At 47.2% G+C, this 19,138-nt stretch overlaps 2 protein-coding genes across 3 annotated transcripts in view; one reads left to right on the top strand and one right to left on the bottom strand.

Moving 5' to 3' along the window:
- The window catches only part of KAT7 (lysine acetyltransferase 7), a 30,859-nt gene extending 23,153 nt beyond the window's left edge, over positions 1-7,706 (top strand). For both annotated transcript variants that reach the window (XM_082602665.1, XM_082602664.1), the window contains 5 exons: positions 229-369; positions 1,468-1,561; positions 4,060-4,206; positions 5,275-5,381; positions 6,016-7,706. In XM_082602665.1, the coding sequence (XP_082458791.1) occupies positions 229-369; positions 1,468-1,561; positions 4,060-4,206; positions 5,275-5,381; positions 6,016-6,117 (591 nt within the window). In that variant the 3' untranslated portion in view covers positions 6,118-7,706. The remainder of the gene's footprint in view (positions 1-228; positions 370-1,467; positions 1,562-4,059; positions 4,207-5,274; positions 5,382-6,015) is intronic.
- Positions 7,707-13,504: 5,798 nt separating this feature from the next.
- On the bottom strand, positions 13,505-18,518 carry TAC4 (tachykinin precursor 4; the record flags this gene model as incomplete). The annotated part of the gene is made up of 4 exons (XM_082604371.1): positions 13,505-13,572; positions 14,447-14,476; positions 16,760-16,853; positions 18,402-18,518. 4 exons carry the CDS (start codon positions 18,516-18,518, stop codon positions 13,505-13,507), a joined length of 309 nt encoding a protein of 102 aa, XP_082460497.1.
- Positions 18,519-19,138: the final 620 nt, after the last annotated feature.

The following is a 19,138-nucleotide window of genomic DNA, read 5'->3' as shown; positions in this document are numbered from 1 at the left end:
TTATGTGCTGACATCAGAAAAGGGGGTGAAAGTGTTGTACATTCACAGGTTTCAGAAATTTGTTTTATCTCCATCTCACCTTGTAAAGAAGATAGAACTCTTCTATTGGCCAAAATACACAATTTCTGCTTCATTAACAATAATGGTATGACCTTTAAATTTTAGGCCTTTATCTGATAAGTATAAGAATCACTGGCCCACACATAAACGTTGTTTCTCTACTTCCAGATCTACTGCCAAAACCTGTGCCTGTTGGCCAAGCTTTTTCTGGACCACAAGACATTATATTATGATGTGGAACCCTTCCTGTTCTATGTTATGACAGAAGCAGACAACACTGGTTGTCACCTGATTGGATATTTTTCCAAGGTCAGCAGGATCTGGAGATTAAGAAGCTGATGACCAGAGCAGGGTGATTGATGTTGGCATATGGTGGCTCAGATCACTGATGGAAAGGGGCAGTTCCCTGGGCAGCGAGGACAGCCCTTCCCTTAAAGGCTGGCAAGGGGTGGGGTGGAAATCCACGGATCAAAGGTTATCTAATGAAAATGTGCAATTCTTTATTAAAAGCTTCTGATTTATTCATTTCTGGACTTGTGGATTGAAGCTGCCCATTAATTACTGGCCAGGGCCCTGCCTACTAACCCACAAGCCCACATCTTGTAGTCAAGCCAACCAACTCTCCTGGCTTTGCTCTCCTCTGTGTTATTAGCTTAAAACCAGGAATATGTTCCTTTTGCCTGGTTTTCTAGCTGGGCTCCTTCAGTTGATAACGCCACTGTGCCTTTAAAGACTCAAGGCCAGATTTTGCTTATGACTTTTTAATATAACAACTTTATTGAAATATAATTCCCCTACCATACAATTCACTCATTTAAAGTGTATGGTGTAGTGGTTTTTAGCATATTCACAGAGTTGTGCCACCACCTGGCAGTCACCACAATCAGTTTTTGTTACCCCAGTAAGAAACCCTGTACCCATAAGTAGTCACTCCTCATTTCCACTCATTCCCTCCCAGCCCGACTGTGTCTGTAAGTTTGCCTGTTCTGCACATTTCACATAAATGGAATCATGCAGTATGTGATTTAATTGTGTTTTGACCCCCTTCCAGAATGGGGACTTACTGTTTGGATTCCCTCCCTTCTCCAGTAGGCAACACTCTTTTGAAATACTGCTCTTAAAGAGGGCTGCTCTAGACTGACTCACGTTCTAAACCTTCTTGCCCTGCTCTGTGCCTGTAAGGAACCCAGAGTCAGCCCCCTTAAGATGAGACCGGAAATCTTAGAGCTAGGGAAACCCTGGGATCATCATAAAGGGTGTGGATGTACCAGCTATGAGCCTGACAGCCACTCCTCAGGACTAGTTAGCATATATTTTGCAAGCAACCTTGTTTTGTATCTGTGGGACTGCTGACACCTTTGGTTCCAAATTCTCATGACCCGCTCATCTGTTTGCTCTTGATTTTAGGAAAAGAATTCATTCCTCAACTACAATGTATCCTGTATCCTTACCATGCCTCAGTACATGAGACAGGGCTATGGCAAGATGCTCATTGATTTCAGTAAGTGAAACAGGAAAGTCATAAGTTCCACAAGCAGGGACCATGTGAATATTGTTGTTTGTCTTTTTGTCCTGTGATCTATCTATACAGTTCCTGGCACGTAGTGGAATTACACTGGTATTAAGTGAATGAGTAAGTGGAAGAAATCTGAACATTGTCAGTTGGCCTGATACACATTGAACACTCAAATGAATACAGGACCCTGAGTTGGTACCTAACGGTGGGAGATACAGAGGATGGTAAAGTAAGCTCTTTAGGATTACCCCAGTTTGAGACTTACCAAGAGCACATACATGCATAAGACTTCAAATTTGTTCTTGGGTGTTAAGAATTCTAGTTTTGTGAGCTCTTGTCTAGAGGCAGTCTTATTAATCATGGATTCTGTATTGGGGAATTTGCCTACTCATGAAAATTTTATTCATAAGCCCAAAATCAATCAACATGCCCATGGCAGCAAAAAAAAAAAAAAAGTCACCATGCATTCCCAGATGAGGTTAAACAAGGTGCCTCGTTTCAGCTCTCTGTGTTTAAGCCAGTGTCCTTTTCACGGTCTATTAGTGCCATGTCATTCATATTGTTGTGCCTTTTTTTAAAATCTTTATTTATGTGGCTGCGCCAGGTCTTAGTTGTCTGGGATCTTCGTTGTGGTGTGCGGGACCTTTAGTTGCAGCATGCATGCGGGATCTAGTTCCCTAACCAGGAATCAAACCTGGGCCCCCTGCATTGGGAGTGCGGAGTCTTAACCACTGGACCACCAGGGAAATCCCCGTATTTTTGTGCTTTTTATTATTGATTTTCTTTTCTTTTTTTTTTTTTTTTGGCCGTGCCGCACAGCTTGTGGGATGTTAGTTCCCCAACAAGGGATTGAACCTGGGCCCTTGGCAGTGAAAGCGTGGAGTCCCAACTACTGGACCGCCAGGGAATTCACTGTTGCTGATTTTAAATGGTCCCTAAGCGTAGTGCTGAAGTACTGTCTCGGAAGGCTGTGATGTGCCTTACAGAGAAAGTGTGTTTTATAGATAGGTTTTATTCAGGCATGCATTATTGTGCTGTTGGCTGTTAGTTTACTGTTAATGAATCATCAATATGTATTAAATAGGTGTTTTTAAACAGAAGCACATAAAACGAGGCTATGTATTGATTGGTTGACAAAAATATGACCAGCAGCCCACAGGAACCTAACCCTGTATCTCCCCTAAGAGCAGTGGTTCAATATTCGCTAATTCAGTGTTCACTGTGACTTTGTAGAATATAACTACTGTGAATAATGAGATTCAACCGTGTTTTATTTGATATTCACTGTAACATGACATATTTTAGTCAAATTAGAATTCTTAGAAACAGTTTTGTGATCCTTTTTTTTTTAAGCCATCTGGTAAGAGATGAATCAGGAAATGGCACAATCCACTAAGGGTGTGAGGGGATTGTATATCTTTGAATAGGTAACACCTATTTTATAAACTTTATGGAAATTTTCAAACATATACAAAAGTAGCATAACAGTATAATAAACTCCCCTGTAATGATTACCATTTTATGGCCAATCTTGTTTTACCTATAGTCCCACCCTCAACTATTTTGGTGTCTCTAAAAGAATAAGGTCTGTTATACTTAAAAAATACCAAAAAACCAAAAAATTCCTTAATGTCATAAATTATACTATTCAAATTTTCCTTATTTTGTGATTTTATTCTTTTAAAAAAAATTTATTTTTACTCAAATCCAGATAGAACTGATATTGGGATTGATAGATGTAGCTTATAAATCACTTTTAGTATGAAAGTTCCCACTCCATCTCTTTTTTTTCTTTGCTATTTATTTGTTGAAGAAAGCAGGTTAATTATCCGGTAGTTTGCTGGGGTATGAATCTTGCTGACTACATCCCCATGGTGTTGAAAGTTAGACATTTAGATGTTAAAACTAGTGACTTAGTGAAATTCAGATAGTATCCATCCCCGCCCCCCACTAGTATTTCATAGGCAGTACTGAGATAACCCATTCTTAAAGTTCAAAAATTTGAAAAAGATTAATAGCTATATAGTGAAATGACTTCCCAATCTCTGTTCCCATCTACCCTGTTCTTTGTTTTTGTTTTTCGGCTTTTTTTTTTTTTTTTTTTTTGGCTGCACCACTTGGCTTGTGGGATCTTAGTCCCCGACCAGGGATCGAACCCAGGCCCCAGGCAGTGAAAATGCTGAGTCCTAACCACTGGGCTGCCAGGGAATTCCTCATCTACTCTGTTCTTAACACATACGTACAGATAACCATTGATAAGTTTCTAGTGAAGCCTTTCAGAGTTTTTTTAATGTCTATTATAAGTAAATGTAAATACACATTCGTCCCCTTTTGTTTGTACAAAGGCAGCCAACATAGTATTGCATTAAATGACTGAACCCTAATTGATATTGCAAAGCAGACTCTGCTCTTTCAATCTTTTTCCATGTTGGTACATTGTTCTTACTAGGGTGAGACACAGTGTCTGTATTGTTCCCTGGCAGGTTATTTGCTTTCCAAAGTGGAAGAAAAAGTTGGCTCCCCAGAGCGTCCACTCTCAGATCTGGGGCTCATAAGCTACCGCAGTTACTGGAAAGAAGTGCTTCTTCGTTACCTGCATAATTTCCAAGGCAAAGAGATTTCTATCAAAGGTTGGTTTTTGACTCTTAGAAAATGGTTGTTACTCAAGATGTTAGTTCCACTGAATATTCTGACTTTTCTTTTTGGCCCTGTTCATGCTTTGTAACCTGCAAAGAAAATGCCCCATTCTGTGTTTCATCTGAATATGAGAGCAGAAGGCCCACTAACGTGGACCACTCACTAAAGGTGCCTAAGGATTCCAGAGTGTTTGGCCCTTGGGACTAGTCATACGATTTGGTTTCTTGGGACTGGTTATATGATTTGGTTTCTTACAGAGAAAATGTGGTGGGTTTTTTTTTGTTTTTTAAATTTTTTTTTTTTTTTTTTGAGTTTTGAACTTTATTTATTTACTTATTTTTGGCTGCGTTGGGTCTTCGTTGCTGCACGCAGGTTCCCTCTAGTTGAGGTGAGCGGGGGCTACTCTTCGTTGTGGTGCGCGGCCTCTAATTGCAGTGGCTTCTCCCGTTGCGGAGCACAGCGCAGGCTTCAGTAGTTGTGGCTCGCGGGCCCCAGAGTGCAGGCTCAGTAGTTGTGGCGCACGGGCTTAGTTGCTCCGCGGCATGTGGGATCTTCCCGGACCAGGGCTCGAACCCGTGTCCCCTGCCTTGGCAGGCTGATTCCTAACCACTGCGCCACCAGGGAAGTCTGAAAATGTGTTTTATAGATAGGTTTTATTCAGACATTCGTTATTGCGTCTCAAATCTCAGGTTGCTGACACTTTAATTCTAAACAAAAGTCAAGAAAGAAGAAAAACTTCAAGTCTTTTGGCACGCACAGGAAATTCTAACATCCCTGAATATTTATGTGAGGATGGAAGAATTTAGTTTGGTCTGTCTTTGACCTTGATTTTTATAGGGGCCAAATGGTTTCCTGCTGTAATATCCCTCTTCTGTAGTTATTTTAACTGGTCAAATGAATGCTTTGTAAATTTCTTCTGAACAGCTTGGGTCAAGTAGTGAAGATTCCAAACATTTGGAGTCTGCGTCTAGATTTCCGCCAAGGGAAAGGGGGCCTTGGTGGCGCGGGGCGGGGGTGGTGTCTGCATTTTGGCCAAGTTCTCAGTATCTCTTCTGTTTCAGAAATTAGCCAGGAGACAGCTGTGAATCCTGTGGACATTGTCAGCACCCTGCAAGCCCTTCAGATGCTCAAATATTGGAAAGGAAAACACCTAGTTTTGAAGAGACAGGTAAAGTTACTATCAGCCTCTTGCTCATTGCTTAATGTCCCTTGAGACCTAGCAGAGCAAAGTGGGGCCTTCACACCTTATAGGTAACCTTCCCTTCTTAAAGGAGTCTGACTCTACGCATCCTTTACTTGGTCTCATTGTTAGGCTTATCTTAAGCTCCTGTCTCAGATTTGAATGACAGACGTGTAAGCAGCTCCAGTTAAGCAGCTTTATGTTGCACAATCGTGCTTCTATCCTTTGATGATTTTCTTAGATCGGATGAAGAGTGCCCATCTGTGGAGGAGAATCTTCATAAACTCCAGGGCCTGTGGAAGTGGTGTTAACTTCCTTTAACAAATGCCATCTCAACTCATGCCAATTTAAAATTTTTTTAAATTGACTTACAACGTTCAATGATGGAAGATGAATAATGATTTTCAGGTCTTACTGAAGGCATAGCAGGAAGAAATGGATTAGGTAGGAGAGCACTGGGTAAATCAAAAGAGAATTTTTTTATATATACCTGCCTCACACCTTAGTATAGTATTAAATATGTAAGGGCCATTTCTTCTTTGCTGATAATCCTTTTGAAATCCACTTATAAACATGTTTTAGTTGAATGTATATAATACTTTTTCCCATTGTTCTCCCTCAGGACCTGATTGATGAGTGGATAGCCAAAGAGGCCAAAAGATCCAACTCCAATAAAACCATGGATCCAAGCTGTTTAAAATGGACCCCTCCCAAGGGCACTTAAAGTGCCCGGTTACTCCGAGCCAGCGAACCCCAGCAGTAGGAATCCGTACCCTAGGGATCTGTCTGTCATTTCTGTTGCTCTGGTGATTGGCAAGTGCAGTATCCTCTGGGGAGGGCCCGCCCCCCTCAGGGCTGTCCTGGCTCCGCCCTCCGTGCACACTGCAGACGCTGGTTCTGAGGAACTGATGCTCGGCCTCAGTGAGGTTGCCCGGATGGGATCCTGCACTAGACTCGAGTGCGGGTCCCTCGTAGCACTGACCCAAGGTGTTCTGTTTTGGTACTGTACCTGTCCAGTCACTGGTTCTCTCCTCTGGCCCCATGAGGTTGTGTCGTGTCTCTAAACTTTGTAATAGTGCTTCTTCTTGCCGCCCAGTCACCAGACCACCAACCACGGTTACTGCCACCAGGACATTCCCAGTTACTCCTTACCTGTGTTCTTGGAGGGGCAGGGAAGAGGTAACGCTTCTGAGTGTGTGTGTGTGCTGGGAGGGGTCCCTTCCCTTTGGATTTCATCTCACTTTAAGTTTTTTCCTCCATTTTCCCTGAAAGACCTGTTTTTGATCAGTATCAGGCTGACCAGAGCCAAATACTTTTGAAGCCTCGCAGGGATTAGTCTTGGTTACAGCACATTATCTGAATGAGATGGAGAAAAGAATTGAGAAGTGGTGATTCTGTATTTGGATTTGAGTTCACCTGTGGGCAGTGGGCAACGTCTTGGTGGAAGGGAATGGAATACTACTATTTGCCTCACCAGAAAGTGCCCAGTAGTAAATGCTTTCTTCTCTTCACTCCCTGCCCGTCTTTACGTTTGCAGGTGCCAAAGTAATTTCCAGTTCTCTCTCTCATGCTGCATGTTAACTGGTTAATTATACTGCAGAAACCTTTTCACCAGTACCAGTCTGATATAGCATCCCTGTGCTTCCACATAAGTTACACTGAAGTTACACTGCTTTTGTCTGAACATCCTTGGAGAAGTGATTGAAAATGACTTCCGTGTCTCAGCCCATGACCCAGCGAGGCAGAACGGCCGCCCCTGCCAAGGTTCGCTTCCCTCTTCAACAGTGCCTCCCCCTCCCTCGAAGACTGAAGTGCTTATGCCCTTCCAAGAACTCCTCCTCCATTTCCTTTTTGGGATTTACCACCATCCCCCCATTCTCTGGTCTCCTATTTTTGGTGTTGTTTAAGTGAAGGAAGAGATGCTCCCTCTAATTTCTCTCTAGCCCATTATAACCTGCTATCTTGGGGCAGCTTTTGATGTATGACATGTCACCCTTTCCAACTTGGTCTCTACAACACTGCTGTCTTCATGTGGAACCCTCACCACAATCCCAACTCTGGTCATTTGTGCCTTTCTCTTGTCATCTTTGTACACTACTTATATTCACTGTGGGTTGGGGGGAGCTAATTTTAAGCATGTTCAGTGGCAGCTCCCTGCCAGTTTCAGTGTCACTGTTAAAATTTATCCAAAAGCAACTTCACTGGGGGTTTTCTTAAGGGGTAAAGGCCTTTTACAGAAGCTAATCCTTCCCCACATGTGGTAGAATGTGCTGTTCTATATCTGCTCCTCAATAAAGCATGTTCTCTGCTCAAGTCTTGTTCCACCTAGGAGCTCTCATTTTGAGTACAAAATGGTGCCCCTGACCTGCTGCTAATAGGTAATGCACTTGGGATTTATTTTCCTAGCAGTAAACTGACTGTTGAGGGATGTGGTTTGTGGCTGGGGAAGGTTGTTTCTTCCTCTGTGATGCAGGGTATCTGTGGAGGCAGTGCTTACTCTGAGCTTGTTTACTTGATGGGATAAACTCTCCCTGCCACACTCTGGTTCCAGATAATAGGTATGCATAGCAATAAGTAGTCTGTATGATCCATTCTTTCATTAAGTTCATTAAGTTCAAGGACAGAAAACCCAGCAGGAAGTTAGGATACATGGGGTACGGTCGGTAGCTGTGGGAAGTGGGAAAAGGTGGGTCCCTTCTTGTCTCCAGGCTTATTTGCCAGTAGTGAGCAGTGCCACCTCTAATCGTTGTCTCTCTCGGGTTGAGATGATTTCTGAAAGTAGCTGCATTTTCCTGTAGCATTTACCTAGAGCAGGAAAAGGTTGGCCGGGCACTTCGCTATATGGTGGAGAGGAGGAGGGTGGTTTTGCCCACTGCAGCCAGCATGGTGAGAGCTTCTCCTGGCAGACAAACTGAGGGTCCTCCTTGGTAAGCTTAGAGTCCAGTGTGTCACTTGACTGGGGGTGGGAGATGGGATGGAGAGAAGCTCAAGCTTATAAAAAGACCCTTCTTACACATCTTAGAAAGATGTGTGCCCACATCTCCCTGTTCTAGGTATTTGCATCAAAGGGAAATTCTGCTCTCTCTCACATTTTGAAAAAATTTAGGTAGTTAATGTGGACCATGAGAATGGATGCTGAGAGGTCAAGGCACTTGAAGTTTTGTGCACAGTGCGGACGGATCCCAAGCCTCCACTGATTGCACCCCCTTTTCCTCACCTAGAAATCGAAGGAAGATTTCTCTGGTTTAAATCCTTACAGGTATGGGAAGAGACTGTTCACTTCCTTGGCTACTTTGAGTCAGCCTGTCCCCTCTGACTCCTTTTTACCTACACAAAAGAAGCTCAGCTGCTTAGGCTCCTTCATTAGAAGAGCAAAAGTCTGGAGTCATTCCTGGATCTAGCTCCTGAAACTCTCTAAGTGGAAGCACCTACTCTATTTCTGGAGGGAGGGAGAGAGCCCTAGCACGAGCTGGTTGCTTCCTATCTGCTCAGCACTGTGCTGGGTACCTTCACACTGCCTTGTTTGACCCTCACGTTAGCTCAGTGCAGTGGAAATTCACACCGGTTTTGCAGAAGGAAACCTAGATCACAGGGTGACGCAGGAAGCGTCAAAGACACATATTTTGGTCTGTCCAGCTTGAGAACCTATATCATTTGCTTTCTTGGCTTTTTTGATTCCTTAATGAATTATCATCTCCCTTCTAGTTAGATTTCCTTGCTTCAACTGTAGACTCCCATGCTTCTAGTGGCTTCCACTGCCACAAAGATGACAACACTGGTGAAAACTTTAAGATGAAAGAATTGATTTTAGTTGCTCCTATAGGCAGCATTTGGAGGCCAGAGACCTAAACCAGGAAACAAAGATGTGCTTCATTCTGGCTCTGCTTCCGACTTAGGAATAAACTGTTTCGCAAGCACTGTCTGTCCCTTTACTTACATGGTTTCCTTCAGTCCTTACAACGCCACCACCGTAAGGTGAGTATTGTAAGCCCTTTTCCACATGAGAAAATTTGAGGCTCAGAGGTCTTGCTGCTGGGTTATAGAAACAGAATGAGAGCCTTGCTCCTCTGATTCCAAATCCCATGCTTCTGACAACGCTATTGTGAGTCATCTGATGCCTCTGTGCCTGCTTTCCCATTTCTCACAGGGTTAACAGTGAGTCATATTAAGTAACTTTTAAGACTATGGTGTGCCCTTCATAGGGAAGATGATGCTTTTGACACGTCCTCAGCTTTGGTTTGTCCCTGTAGTTCTGGGCAGGTTGCCTCGCTGGGGTTAGGAATGGCCTCTAAAGGAGTTCATGTGAAGCCAGTATAGAAAAATACCACAGCTTGCTTACAGCACACATTCCTTCTGGAATATGAAACCAATGAAAAGCAGCTTTTTGAATGTATATTAGTAACTGTAGTCATAAACATGGCTGCCTTTTCCTCCTTTGAAGAGCAATTGATATGCCAAACATTGAAGAAGTGTGGTTTGTATGAAAGGTGCTGGAATCAAGCGGTGTAGCTCTCAGTGGTCCTTCCCCTTTTTACTTTCCTTCTGACCTTTTGAGAATCTAATCAAAGCATCAGGTCTTTTTTTAAAAATGTACATAAATGCAAATATGCACACATTTGTCTACAGTTTAGGAAATTGAGCCTTTGAAGTCCATTTCTGAACTGGGGTTAATAAATAAGAAACCCTGGTTTGAGAAAGCTCCAGTGGAAAGGCAGGAACCCCACCCACCTGCCTTCACTCACAGCCCACGACTAGTTCTTTGTGTAAGAGATGACAGGTCCCGCTAAGTGAGGTACAGTGATGACAGGGAGAAGGCCTGGCTCACCGGCTCGACGTTAGGATCCTCACAGGTGCGCACATATACACGGCGCTCTACAGGGTTTTGCGTGTTCAGAGAATAAGGTGAAAACTCTTCTGCTAAATATATATGATGTATGCTAGGAATTCTAGAAGCTACTTTTTGCTATTCGTTGATATGGAATTGTAGAAGTGGACCTCCTCTGGGTTGGCTCCAGCGCTTTCTGCTGTAAACTTGCATGACTTGTCTCTTCCAGACGGTCTCCTGCCGACGGGGGCAGTGTAATTGCCCACTTCCTTTGTGGTATCTTCAACAAAATGCCAATGAATGTCACTAAGGAGAAAAAAAAAGCTGCCCAGTGGTGACAAATGCCCCTTGCTGCAATATCAGTTTGTCCCTTCTGTCTTGTGCAATACGTGTAGATGGGGTTTGGGAGTTTGTTTATTTGTGCCCCAGAGTGGAGAAAATAACCTGTGCTGTTGCACAACTTTGGCTCCATTGCTCCTCCCAGACGTTCTATGTGAGATGGAAACACCCTTATCCTTGATAAGTCATGTCCATTCAGTCTTTCTCAACTGGGTATTTGTTTCTGGAAACCACTCACCTTATGTCTAGTCAGTTCCAAAGTTTTTAGGAACCTATACCCTTATCTCACAAAAGAGGTGCGGTAGATCACCTCCAGAGATGGCCACCAACAACTTCTCCCATCTCTGCATGTGTGTGCCAGTCCTTCCAGTAAGAGCTAATTTTCCTTTGGAGTGTGAGCTGGACTTTTTTGGAGGGCGTGCTGGACCCCGGGGGGCCTGCAGTCAGGAGAAGGCTGGCACTGCCCCCTACTCGCATATTTCTCCCTGGACACGGGTAAGGTGTGAGAATGAGGAAGAATGATGATGAACAGTCAGTCTTGAGATGGAGACTTTCACTACAGGTCAAACAGAAGAATCTTAACTGGTTGTGCAGACACGTCTGGCCTCTCAGGGCCTCTGCTGTGTCACTAAAACCTTCCCTGGCACCCAGATGAAGGGCCTGGCCTCTCTACCACCTTTTAAACAGCCTAACGACCCCACCCCCAAAGAATCAGGCGCCCCCCCGCCAAGCCCCTAACCCATTTTCTTTTTGGAAAGAGGGACACAGAGAAGCTGAATGTTACGCAGCCCAGAGAATTAATCTCCCTTTACTGCCGAACCCACACAACTCCCAGCTCAGTCCTTTGTTCACCTTTATGCTTATTACCTAGGTTTGGCCCCTAGGATTTCATTCTAGCTCTTTCTAAGCATCCTGGGGTCCTTTGTGTCCCGCCTGCCTATGAGCCACTGGGGCAGGACAATGGTCTCCCCGTCAGAAGGCGGGGGGGTGGGGGGGTGGGGGGGGGGGCGTTGGCGGCTCCCTGAAGTGGGACCTGTTTCTTTCCTCTAGAGCTCTTCCCAGTGCTGGGAGCATGACTAGCTGCCTGTGTCCCCAAAGCAAAGCAGTCAGTTGATGGGCCGCCTCATACACAAGAATTGATGAAGGACCTGGGACTCACTTCTGCTCCTTGAGGTTATGATGGTGGGTAGGGAGGGTGTGTCACCTTTACCTGTGTCCCAAGCCTGTTTTCCCACCTCGGGTGGGGAGCACGACTGTTTAGTATTTCCCTTTACAACTCTGCAAAGTCTCCCAACTGCTGACATGCCAGGCCATCCCTGGGCCTCTGCCCTGCACCGGAGAAGAAACCATCCACTGTTCATTGGCTTATTGAGCCCCTGCTGTGTTCTGGGCACAGGAGATTAGAGGAGCGGGGGAGACTCATCGTGCTGTGCAGTGAGGTCCAAGTGTGGGGGGGTGCGGGCAGGGTCACTAGCTCACAGTGGTGACAACAATGCACTTTTGCACAACTGCTGCTTGAGACCGAGAGTCCTGGGAGGAGCCCCAGTGAGTTCAGTGAGGGCCTGGTGGTGGGGACAAGCCGGCGATGAGCACAGGAGACACGGAGGCTGGCTGGTTGGCTGTCACGTCCAGGTAGGGAGAAAGAGGTTTCGTCCTCTGGGAAGCACGTGGCGGGGGCTCTCACTCTGACCAGTGGTCCTCATCCTCTCGCCTGGCAAGAGTGCTGCACGTGGCCGGCGGTTAGGGGAGACTAGTCTGCCTCCTCCACCCTCGGAGCCCTTCCATAGTCATCCACCCAAGGCCCTCCGCGTCCCTAACTCGAGTTTCTCTGGCTGCAGATATCTAAGGCAAATTACAGGTTCATCTGGCACAGCTTCCCGTTTTTCAACCATAAACACCTCCAGAGAATGGACGAGCCAACCCTCACTAATCCTCTCTAAAGAAAGGGAGTGGTAATCCACCACTCAAAATTCCAAAGGCCCTCCTGGGGCCACGGGAAGTGCCCTGGCCTAGGGAGCAGGACACACAGTGTTTAGTCCTGGCTCTGTTATCAGTTCAGTGTGTGACTTTGGGCAAATTGTTTCCATCCCTGAAAATGATTTCTAAGGCTCCTGCCGACAGTCTGCATGGAGGGACATTCATTTCCACATTGGCATTGGGTTGACTTCCATGGCCCTTCAAGTGGAATGGCTCAGACACTTAGGAGAAACTCTTGGGGGGAATATAGAGGACTTTCCCATCTTTATTCGCAAGAGCCTATGTTGGAAGGAGCAGGTATCAGGGAAGCTAGAGAGGGGTCCACAGGTCTGTGGCTCTGGGGGGAGAGGTCAGGATTAGGAAAGCAGGCTTGAGCTTGGCGTCTTTGATCAGCTGCGACACCCCCTGCCCTTCCTCTTGAGCTGACTGGCTTGAGCTATGGATCCTTCCCCAGCTCGATTCACTTATCTACTTTCATGCCTGTTCATTTATTGAGCGTCCCCTTGAACCCCTTTGGGGTTGTGGCCCCTGCCAGAAGGCGTTAGCTGATAACTACTTAGGGTGTTACCCCTCCCAGGGCCATTTGCCCTTATTTATAATTGTTGAGGATAGAAAATACCTTAAGACTTTCTAACAACGATTAGTAAGGGAATAAGGGGGATGTTCCAGGGTCTGAAAAACCACACACTACTCTGTAGCTTCAGCTGGTCCTGAGAGGGGGGAGCAGGGTGTGCCTGGGTGTGTTGGGGGTGGAGAGGGTGCAGCTTCAGGGCTACGGCTGTTACAGGCCTGGATCATCAAAGGGATCATGATCTCCCTGCACCTCAATTGCTCTCTTCCATGGGGCCTCTGCCTAATAGCTTGTGGGGAGCCTGTTCTGTCTGGCCAGCTGCCTGGCCCCCACCGTGGAGACTGGCAGCAAAGTGTCTGGTTGCTTTCTCATTATGCCCTTGCAATCCAGTAGAAGCTCTCATCTACCTTCTGTAGATGGTCCTCCCCTGCCCAGGTGGCCCTGGACTACTGGTCCTCGCTGATACCCTGGTGGTGAAGAGAGGAGATAGAGAAGAAAAAGAGAGTGCAGTAGAGGAAGGCTGTCTTGGGAACCAAGAAAGACAGGGCCAGAGCTGGGGCCTCATGAATGGAGTCATCTCTCAATCAACCTAGGAGCTGAGGTTCATTCATTCACTGATGCATTCACTGATTCCTTCCTCTTTCTCCTCCATTCTCCCTCCCTTCTCCCCTTCCACTAACACCTCGTGGGCACCTCTAATAGAAACTGTGGGGACAGAGGAGATGGCAGACCTCTACCTGCCTGTGGGGTAGTTCCTGCTCTGGGGACACCAGCCATGTGACCCAGCAGAACAGTACAAGGCAGTGTGCCAAGGAGGGCACCATGCCCACGCTATGGAGACAAGCTCTGGGTAAGGCAGGCAGGCAGGCAGGGAAAGAGAGGAGCTAGGAGTCCTGTCAGTGAGGGTGCCTGGGAGGATGTGGTGAGTCTTAGGGCGTTAGGTTTGCTCCTGAGAGCACTGAAGGGTGGTGGGTAAAGGTTGGTTGGTTTTCTTTTGATATTGTTTTTCCCTTTTCACCGAAAGGACAGCTTTTCACTTTTAAGGTCCTTCTGGATTGATTAGCTTCTCCAACTCCAGGCTTTAGACCCAAGGTAATTTTGGACCTTTGGCAGAACTAGATTCATCCCGCCTTTTCCATATCCCCGCAGCTACTCCCCAGGTATGCACAGACCGCCTCTCTAAGGAAACAACCAGGGAGCCTAGCATGCGGCCAAACCATGCCGCCCCGGTCCTCCACAAGGCCAGTCTGGTGCGCCCTGGCCAGAGCACCTCTCCCGCCTCCCTGGACAGCTCGGTTCTCCCCAGGGAGCATGCTGGGGGAAGGTCTGGACAACACTTACCTCTTCTCTCTGGATGGATGGGAGGTATTCCTGGGGGAAAGAGAGAGAAGGAATGAGGGCTGCACCGCTTCCCTGGGGGCCCAGTGAGGTGAAAGGGCTCATGGCTCTTTGCGATCCCGCACCGTTGGTGGGTCTTCAATGGAACTCCAGTCGCTCCCTGTTGTCCTGGTGTGGCTGGGCCGCACAAGGTACACTCTGGGTAGGAGGCAGTGTGGGGTAGTAGGAAGTGCGCATACTTTGGAGTCATTGCGCCTGGCACCAGCTGGGCATCCTTGGGAAAGTATTTAGCCTATCTGAGCTTTAGTTTCCCTGCTGGTGGTAAAGGGGATATTGTGAGATTTAATCACATGTGAGCACAGTGTTCAATAAATTTTTTTTTTTTTTTTGGCTGTGCCACGCAGCACGCGGGATCTTAGTTCCCTGACCAGGGATCAAATCTTTGCCCCCCGCAGTGGAAGCATGGGGTCCTAACTACTGGACTTCCAGGGAATTCCTCAGTAAATATTTCTCTTATAATCCCTTCCCCTGCTTCCTCATGGGTTGCTGGATTTGGTAGAGAGCTCTGAAATGGCCCAGTCCAAAACTCATTTTGTAGAGGAGGAAACTGAGGCCAAAAGTATTTGCTCACAAGTTGATTTCCTCTATTTTTTTTTTTTTTTTTTTGTGGAGGTACTGGAAAGGTTTTCTCTATTTTTATACATATTTTTTAAATTGCAAAAGCAGTCTCTGGGGACTTCCCTGGTGGTCCAGTAGTTAAGACTCTTGTGCTTCCACTGCAGTGGGCACGGGTTCGATCCCTGGTCGATCCCATGCCATGCAGCATGCCCCCCCCACAAAAAAAGAATAAAAAAGCAGTCTCTGAATAAATGCCCACTATAAAATGGTAACGTAGAGGATAGTGTAGGAAAAGTCCTTCCTAACTCTCTCCCTCACCTCCACTTCCTATCCTAGGCGTAAACACTGTAGACAGTTTGATATTCATCCTTCTGGAACTCTCCCTATGTTTTCATATAAATATCTGTGTAAGTATGTAGGGTTTCTTTTAAACAGGTAAACTCCTATCTTACATATTGTTATATAACTTGCTTTTTCCACTTGACCAGTATCTTGGAGATCTTTCTCTATCTTTCCACAGATCTGCCTCATCCATTTTAATGGCCATAAAGGGTATGGATGTGCCCAATATATATATATATATATATATATATTTAAATATAAATTTATTTATTTATTTTTGGCTGCGTTGGGTCTTTGTTGCTGTGCGCAGGCTTTCTGTACTTATGGTGAGTGGGGGCTACTCTTCGTTGCAGTGTGCGGGCTTCTCATTGCGGTGGCTTCTCTTGTTGAGGAGCATGGGCTCTAGGTGCGCGGGCTTCAGTAGTTGTGGCACACGGGCTCTAGAGCACAGGCTCAGTAGTTGTGGCACACGGACTTAGCTGCTCCGTGGCATGTGGGATCTTCCCGGGCCAGGGCTCGAACCCATGTACCCTATATTGGCAGGTGGATTCTTAACCACTGTGCCACCAAGGGAGCCCAAAGTGGCAGTTCTTTCATATCCTCACCAGCACTACTTTAAAAAATATACAGGGCTTCCCTGGTGGCGCAGTGGTTGAGAGTCTGCCTGCCGATGCAGCGGACACAGGTTCGTGCCCCGGTCCGGGAAGATCCCACATGCCGCGGAGCGGCTGGGCCCGTGAGCCATGGCCGCTGAGCCTGCGCGTCCGGAGCCTGTGCTCCGCAACGGGAGAGGCCACAACAGTGAGAGGCCCGTGTACTGGAAAAAAAAAAAAAAATACAATATTGGCAATAAGAAAAAGGAAACGGCTCTCTGTTCGGACTGTTTTCTCCTTGTCCCCCCAGGACGTGAATCACGTGTCAAGCGTGCCCTCAGGGAACATAGGTTCATTTTAATAATTCTATTTGAGCCAAACAGAATCAACTAGAAAGCTTAGCCCATGCCTTTCCTCACATCTAGAGGCTCTTGAGAACCACCACCTCTCTCCACAGTCATCCATTGTATTGAAGGAAGGTCACCAGCAGGATGCAATGCATTTGTCCCCACCCTTGGGGTGACTGCACTCCCCGGATGCTGGAGACAGCCCTGGTTTGCACCTGTTGCCTGGCATAATTACCACTCTCTGAAGTATCCTGGTTTGGGTGATAATTGACATGGACACTCTATCCCATCCCATCACATGAGTGACCCCTACTGGACTGGAGTAAGAGCTGCTGTAAGCTAGGGTCTCTGCTTGGTGTAACAGAACCCACCCAGAAGCCCTCCTCGCTGGGCACCCGCCCACTTCTGTCACTCACCTCCCACCTGCTTCCCCATCAGTCCAAAGAACTGGCTCGCTTTGCCCCTCTTCACTTCCCAGAGCTGGAGCTGAATGCTGGGCACAACATCTTCCTGAAGAAGCAGAGAGTTCCTTAGAGTTGGGGCAAGGAGACAGCCTGAGCAATAACAATCTCAATAACACGAGCTCTGTGCTGGCACTGAGCTCTTTGGCACATTTTACACAATACTGTAAATAATAATAATAATAATTAATAGCTAACATTTTACCCTGTTCCTAAGCACTTGCATATATTAATTCACTTGATCCTCACCAAAACCACATGAAGTACTATTACTGTCACCATTTTACGGATGGAAACACTGAATCACAGAGCAATTCCCAGCAAGGATGTGAGATGAAGCCAGGATGCAAACCCACGTCATCTGGCTTAAAGCTCAAACACTCGGTCACAATCTCATTTACTCTTCACAAAACCATATGAAGTAGGGACTGATTTATCCCTGTTTTACAGGTAGGGAAACTGAGACGTGTGGAGGTTAAGTGACTTGTTCAAGGTCACACAGGAGGTGGTCGAGCCAGTAGAGCCACTCAGGAAGTCTGACTCCAGAGCACAGGTTCTGCTCCATCTTGGGAAATGTCTCCAATATAGACAAGGAGGGGGCAGCTGATGAACTTGGGGTGGGCACCCAGTTGGCGAGGTGAGACTGCTTCCCCTCCAACCCCCTCTCTGACTCCTGTTTTCCTCTCTTCCCCCGGCACTACCACCATTGTCCTGGATTTATCCTGCCCTAGAACCTGGGCCTCCCGTGAGGATAATGGCATGTGGCCTGGGGTGGAGGCCACTCCCCTGGGCAAAGACATTTTCATCCTTGAGCTGATGGGGTGAAAGTTCTGGACCAAGGACTATAGATTTAGGTTCTCATTCCTCCGTTAACCTTTGTGACCTTGGCCGAAGTCCTCTCCTTCTCTGGCCTTAACTGCAGCCTCTGATGAAGGCCCTGCTTAGCTCTGCTGAGAGGGAGAGATGCTCACTAGTGGAGAGAATGACAGTGGGTGACGTTCATTAGACCGTCTTCACATCTCTGTATCCCCAGCATGTTGCGGCACATGGGCTTAGTGGCTCCGCGGCATGTGGGATCTTCCCGGACCAGGGCTCGAACCCGTGTCCCCTGCATTGGCAGGCAGATTCTTAACCACTGCGCCACCAGGGAAGTCCCTGTACAGTTGTGCTTTTGAAGCTGCACAGCCTTGGACAAACTGCTTGACCTTTCCGTACCTCAATTTCCTTATCTGTGAAATGGGGATAGTAATGGTACCTTCCCCACCGGCTGATATGAGGATTACATGGGTTAATATTTATGAAGCATTTAGGACAGTGCCAGGAACATACTATATGTTAAATAAGTGTTTGTTAAATGAAGCGTGTGTGCATGCGCACATGCACACACGCGCGCACACACACACACACACAGTTGCTTCCATATGCATGCGCCTCTTTGGAGGTCTGCCAGGCCAGGGGCCATGACCTTGAACCTGCCCAGAGAGGGGAGGCAGACACCCTGCCTTGCAGTGTACAACCTGCTCTCCTGGCAGCCATAAAGGGCATCTTCTGCCTCCTCCACCATGTATCATCCCCTGCTTCTCCCCAAAGGTACCACCTCCAGGGTCACGGTCATCCAGGACCCAGCTTCAGCATCAAGTGCCAGTTCCTTGTCACCTGCCACAGTGCAAGCAGACAGCCCCATCGGGAGAAGCAGGGTGCGGCAGAGCAGCATGGTGAGCGCCGCTCTGTGTGCTCCTGGGACCCTCGGGGAGCCCCGCTGAGTCCACAGACTGCCACTAGCAGGCTCGGTCCTCTCTCTCTCTCTCTCTCTCTCTCTCTCTCTCTCTCTCTCTCTCTCTCTCTCTCTCTCTCGCTCCTCTCGGCAGGTGGGGGAAACTCCTACTCGGCTTCTTCTTTCAGCTTATCTGACCCCCAGAGCCATTTCCTGTGACTGCCCCATGCCCCCCACAGCTGGAAAAGCCAATGATACCACGAGCTGCCCAGAGAAGGGACCAGGTCTCCTCCACTGCCACCCCCCAGCAGTTGATCTCTGTTGCAACACCGCCTCACCGTTGGCTGCATTCCCCTTGGCAGGCAGGTGCACAATGGAGCAGTGTGTGGGGCCTGGTGCTTCCGGCTTCCTGACTGGAAGCCCTGAGCGGGCAGCGTCATCTTGGAAATGGGAAGGGGGAACTGCCTGGCTTCTCCCACACCCTGTAAGAGAGGCCTCTCCCCAGAACTCAGTACTCCACCACTAGTCTCCCCTTCCGGTCACTGCACCCCTTCCTCGGCGTTCCCCGCCATCAGCAGTCCTCATGTGAACACGGTAGCACACGTCTTGCCCTAAGAGGT

The sequence above is a fragment of the Mesoplodon mirus genome (genome assembly GCF_964341445.2).
Source record: "Mesoplodon mirus genome assembly, chromosome: 18".
Taxonomy (NCBI): Eukaryota; Metazoa; Chordata; class Mammalia; order Artiodactyla; family Ziphiidae; genus Mesoplodon; species Mesoplodon mirus.
The sequence above is the reverse complement of the archived record's forward strand: the minus strand, read 5'-3'. Positions and strand labels throughout refer to the sequence as shown.